This window comes from Phyllobates terribilis, unplaced genomic scaffold, assembly GCF_046119375.1.
Source record: "Phyllobates terribilis strain yellow unplaced genomic scaffold, ASM4611937v1 Scaffold_29__1_contigs__length_15306474, whole genome shotgun sequence".
Classification (NCBI taxonomy): domain Eukaryota; kingdom Metazoa; phylum Chordata; class Amphibia; order Anura; family Dendrobatidae; genus Phyllobates; species Phyllobates terribilis.
Genome location: NW_027362789.1, coordinates 8,850,194 through 8,855,893, shown reverse-complemented (window position 1 = coordinate 8,855,893; position 5,700 = coordinate 8,850,194). Strand labels below are relative to the sequence as shown.

General features: G+C 47.6%; 1 protein-coding gene across 1 annotated transcript; it reads left to right on the top strand.

Moving 5' to 3' along the window:
- Positions 1 to 395: 395 nt before the first annotated feature.
- On the top strand, positions 396 to 2,514 carry LOC141178700 (uncharacterized). Its single transcript, XM_073660580.1, has 3 exons — positions 396 to 1,029; positions 1,199 to 1,693; positions 2,464 to 2,514. The coding sequence occupies exons 1-3, from the start codon at positions 961 to 963 to the stop codon at positions 2,512 to 2,514; spliced, it is 615 nt and encodes a 204-aa protein (XP_073516681.1). The 5' UTR covers positions 396 to 960.
- The last annotated feature ends 3,186 nt before the right edge of the window (positions 2,515 to 5,700 follow it).

Genomic DNA, 5,700 nt, shown 5'->3' with positions numbered 1-5,700 from the left:
TTGGGGCGCTTTCACACAGCAGCTATTTCAACGATCCACACCTTGATAGGGACTGTACTGTGTCACAAAGGCGTGCATAACATTACTTTTCCGCGCCCCCTCATCTCCGATTGGTGGACGCTACTGCGTTGTGATTGGGCGGCAGGTTTTTAAAAAAGGCGACATTGCAGCAATTCCGATCCTTTGTTCCTATGTGCACTTTTGTTTCGGATCGTTCCTTTATTCCTATCTGCGCTCTGCTTTCGGATCGTAGCAGTGTTCTCCGGCCAATATTCGTTCATCTGGGCTTTGTTGAGGCCCTGTCAGCGTCCTGATTTTTGGATCCTAGTAGCGTTCTCCAGCGGTGATTCCATTCATCTGGGCTTTGTTCCTGACAGGCATTCTGGTTTGTGGATTTTCTTCAGCTGTGACTCTACATCGATTTTTTGGTTCTTCAGGCACTTATATTGCTTTGTTTACACGGTAAGTTATTTTAGTGGGTTTCTGTCACACCCAACAAGTTTACATTTGCTTATGCATCGGAGGCCATTTTAAGGGGGTCAACAAACAGTGTGCGGTATTTTTTACTGTGTTTTAAAATGTTTTATGTGTGCTCACTGTATGCTATCCTTTTTTCAGATGGCTTTTGAAAGTGAAGAGTTCGTCAGGGAAATGATTGACCTCTACCGCTCCCTGCCGTGCCTTTGGCAAATAAAATCTGCAGACTACTGCAATAGAGAAAAAAAGAGGGAGGCGTACCAGCAATTGATTGCCCTCTTTAAAAGGCATGGCCCCAACGAAAAGGTGGATGAGTAGCTGGTGAAGAGAAAAATCCAGGGTCTGCGCACCGTATACAAGAAAGAACTGAACAGGGTGGAGAAGTCAAAGAAGTCGGGTACTGGCACAGATGAGGTTTATGTGCCAATATTATGGTATTATGACTTGCTTGCCTTCACCCGTGACCAGGAGCTACCTCGGCGAATGGCGTGTACGATGCGGCCGACCCCGGAAGAAGACCCCGATATCCGGACTGACTCCCCTGTTGAAGATGTAAGTACCTTCTTTGCTTCCCTGTAAATAGCATTTATACTTTCAATGTACATGCCATAGTTTAGCCGCCCCTCTCGTTTGTTTTTAGTGCACGTGTACCCATGCTGGTCATGACATACCTGCTGGATGTTGTAACCAAAATCTTAACATTAATTTTGTGTTCCCACAGCACCATCGGCAAGATGACGACATCCCGGCTACGGAACGTGGTATGGAGGAGGCGAGTGTGCTGGCAACAAATGAGGAACCTTTGGCATCGGCGAATGAAGACCCTATGGCCTCTTCAAGTGAAGACCTTGTGCCTCGGCAACAAAGAAAATCAAGGAAAAGAAAGGACAGCTTGCCGCCATCGCCAGATCTAATATCTCTGGCGTACAAGATTCTACTGCTACAGACCCAGGCCAAGCGGGACACCTTTGCAACATTTGCTGGCGAGAGACTACAGAGGCTGGATGACCGACAGAGGGCGCATGCAGAAAGGGTCATGTTTGAGACTTTAAGTAAAGCGGCAGCCGGTGAACTGAATGAGACTTCTACTGTACATACTCGGATCGACCCTGGCCCTTTTCAACAACATTCTTGGACCCATACGCCGGACCCACTTCGCAGCACACCAGTGCAGAGGATCCGGCATCCACAAGGCCTTGCCCCCCCCCCCCCCACAGTATCCCATGTTTTCTGATTCTTTTGTTTCCCCCAGGCATGGATACACAAATACAGACAATCGATATGAAGAACTGTAGTGATGTTTAATTTCTATTTTTGTTATCATTTTGTAAATATTAATTTAACACTTATTTAATTTGTTAAAATTGTTCACATTTTTGTTTGTTTTTTTAAAAAAATGTTTTATTGTCCTCTCTTTTAACTTTACCCCTGCCCTCCGATCTCCCCCTGATTGAAATAAAAATGTTTTTTGTTGTCTTCTTTTTTGCTTTACCTGTTCCCGAGGATGGGACCCCTTACCCCTGCCCTCCGATCCCTCCCCACCCTCCGTTCCTTCCCCTCCATTCCCATGCCTGCTCTCCGCTGGTGATCACCTCCTCCCCTTCTCCTCTTCCCGCTCCAGGCTTCATCACCTGTCTTCTCCCTGTGTCCTCTGGTCTTCTTCACAGCTGGTCTTCTTCCCCTCCTCTTCCTACTTCCCTTGTTTTATCTTTGGGGTCATAGTCTTGGTGCACTGTATGGCAATGATCTGCCATACCGTGCAACATGAGTCTGACTCTGATTACAGGTTATATATACTAGATTCTTGATAGGGCGTTGATCCAGGGTACTAGTCTGATTGCCGTATGTGGAGTCAGGAAGGAATTTTTTTCCCCGAAACGGAGCATGTTTTTTTTTTGCCTTCCTCTGGATCAACATGTTAGGTCTTTCTTCAACTTTTCATACTATGTTCCTATTCTTTCCTCTTCTCTCTTCTTCTTGAATTAGCAGGAGGATGCGAAAGCTGACTTCGGAGTCCGCTTTCCTGCCCCCGCATAACATCAGCTGCTAACCTCAGTTAGCAGGAGGGTGTGAAAGCCGACTTCAGACGGCTTTCCTGCCCCCGCGTAACATCAGCTGATAACCTCAATTAGCAGGAGGGTGTGAAAGCCGGCTTCAGACGGCTTTCCTGCCCCCGCATAACATCAGCTGATAACATCAATTAGCAGGCGGCTGTGAAAGCCGACTTTGGAGTCGGCATTCCTGCCCCCGCACTGCTCGACAGGCAGTATCACACAGGATAGGATTAGATACACGGCTCAGCAGACAGTATCACGCAGGATAGGATTAGATACACGGCTCAGCAGACAGTATCACGCAGGAGAGGGTTAGATACACGGCTCAGCAGACAGTATCACGCAGGATAGGATTAGATACACGGCTCAGCAGACAGTATCACGCAGGAGAGGGTTAGATACACGGCTCAGCAGACAGTATCACGCAGGATAGGATTAGATACACGGGTCAGCAGACAGTATCACGCAGGAGAGGATTAGATACATGGCTCAGCAGACAGTATCACGCAGGAGAGGGTTAGATACACGGCTCAGCAGACAGTATCACGCAGGATAGGATTAGGTACACGGCTCAGCAGACAGTATCACGCAGGATAGGATTAGATACACGGCTCAGCAGACAGTATCACGCAGGAGAGGGTTAGATACACGTCTCAGCAGACAGTATTCGGAGTCGGCTTTCCTGCCCCTGCACATCAGCTGATAACCTCAATTAGCCCGCAGGCACAGACCCTGTAACGATCGCGGCTCTCTCCAGCAGCCGCGGACATCAGCGCTGTAGTGCAGTGTATTGCTGCGCAGAGAGCCGGTCTCCGCACAGCAATACTCTGCAGAGTAAAGGTGGTCACACATAAGCCCAGGTCTGCTAGATAGATACCTATGAATTATTATTTTGTATATGTTTTCAAACATACTTGATCAATGAAATCATCATTGTAAACTTCAACTCCACATAATAGTATATGATGTAGCAGTCACTAATTATCTTGAGTGCTTCATCTGATGTCCGTGCACATAGTATACATAGTATACCACATACAGTACAATATATATAGGAGAATATACAGTATGACTGGTATATAGAGACGAGCAATTTCTAAAACCGTGGTCCAGGGGTCAGATGAATATTCTGTGGCTGCTGAACAGGAGCCACCACATAGTCTCCTTTTTACAGCCCCACATAGCCTTCCATATACTGTACAGTGTGAGCCCCACATAGCCTCCTATATATAATGTGAGCCCTCACACAACCTCCTATATGAGTATGAGCCCTCACATAGCCTCCTATATACAGTATCAGTGCCCACACAGCCTCCTATATACAGTATCAGTCCCCACACAGCCTCCTGCATACAGTGTGAGGACCCACTGTGTGAGTACAGTGTGAGGACTGGTCGTCGGATATGTTGCACGCTTATTGAGATGTGTTATTGACAGCTCTATCATTTTTCTTGCCACTGTCTTGTTAAATATACAGGTTGGATACATTTGGTGTTCATGCCATATAAATTCCTGTTTATAACGAGTACATATTTATGATAGGTAGCTTTGTTTTACTACCATTGGCAGGCATTAACTGGATTTTAGGTCCTAGTGACGTTTTATATCTTTTTTACCTACGTATTCATTAAAGGTTATGTTTTAACCTCTTTCACTACTTTAATTGCTTCATATTACCTTTATTGAGTGGTGACCTGTATGATAGTGTGTGAGCACCAGCTCCAGGCGTCCCTGAAGAGGGGCAGGGAAAAAGTAAAGGGGGCAGTGGGAAGGGGGTTTATCCAAGGAGGGGTGAGGTCAGTAGAGTATGAGAGACAGACTCATCCTAAACCAGGGGTCTCAAACACGCGGGCCGCATGTGGCCCTTCAGACTGGTTCATGCGGCCTGTGTGCACCATAGACCCCGATCGCGGCCCGGTCCAGGAGCTGCCAACAGCTGCACTTTAGTTCAGTGTATTGCTGCGCAGAGACCGGCTCTCTGCATGATACAATACCAATGCCAGCCACCGGCCTATCAGAGGCCAGCAGCGGACATCCGCGTCCCAGCGCAGCGGTGCATGACATCACTAACATGGGTAGATGTCAGCTGCTGGCCTCTGATAGGCCGGTGGCAGGCATTGGTCTCTGCGCAGCAATACACTGAACTAAAGCGCAGCTGCCGGAAGCTCCTGGACCAGGCCGCGATCGTCAAGGGGTCTATGGTGCCTGCGCCCGCATATGCAGAAATGACACCGAGGGAACAGAGGACAGGTGAGAAGAGACTTTTTTCTTATATATGTATGTGAAGAATGGAACAGCGGACATTCCTAAAATATAGGGACCTGAATGGGGACATTCCTACAATATGGGAACCTGGATAGGAACATTCCTACAATGTGGGACCTGGATGGGGACATTCCTACAATGTGGGACCTGAATGGAGACATTCCTACAATATGGGGACCTGGATAGGAACATTACTACAATGTGGGACCTGGATGGGGACATTCCTACAATGTGGGACCTGAATGGGGACATTCCTGCAATATGGGAACCTGGATAGGAACATTCCTACAATTTAGGGACCTGAATGGGGACATTCCTACAATATGGGAACCTGAATGGGGACATTCCTACAATATGGGAACCTGGATAGGAACATTCCTACAATGTGGGACCTGGATGGGGACATTCCTACAATGTGGGACCTGAATGGAGACATTCCTACAATATGGGGACCTGGATAGGAACATTCCTACAATGTGGGACCTGGATGGGGACATTCCTACAATGTGGGACCTGAATGGGGACATTCCTACAATATGGGGACCTGGATAGGAACATTCCTACAATGTGGGACCTGGATGGGGATATTCCTACAATGTGGGACCTGAATGGGGACATTCCTGCAATATGGGGACCTGGATGGGGACATATCTACAATGTGGGGACCTGGATAGGGACATTCCTACAATGTGGGAACCTGGATGGGGACATATCTACAATATGGGGAACTGGTTTGGGACATATCTACAATGTGGGGACCTGGATAGGAACATTCCTACAATGTGGGGACCTGGATAGGAACATTTCTACAATGTGAGGACCTGGATGGGGGACATTCCTACAAGATGGGGACATTATAACAAGTTGGGGACCTGAATGGGGGACATTACGACAAGATGGGGAC

Excerpts from the sequence above, each read along its gene's own strand:
- LOC141178700 (XM_073660580.1), top strand. The coding sequence starts at position 961 with ATGGCGTGTACGATGCGGCCGACCCCGGAAGAAGACCCCGATATCCGG. Across the intron at positions 1,030-1,198 it reads CTGACTCCCCTGTTGAAGAT|CACCATCGGCAAGATGACGA; the intron begins GTAAGTACCTTC and ends GTGTTCCCACAG. Across the intron at positions 1,694-2,463 it reads TTGCCCCCCCCCCCCCCACA|CAGGAGGATGCGAAAGCTGA; the intron begins GTATCCCATGTT and ends TTCTTGAATTAG.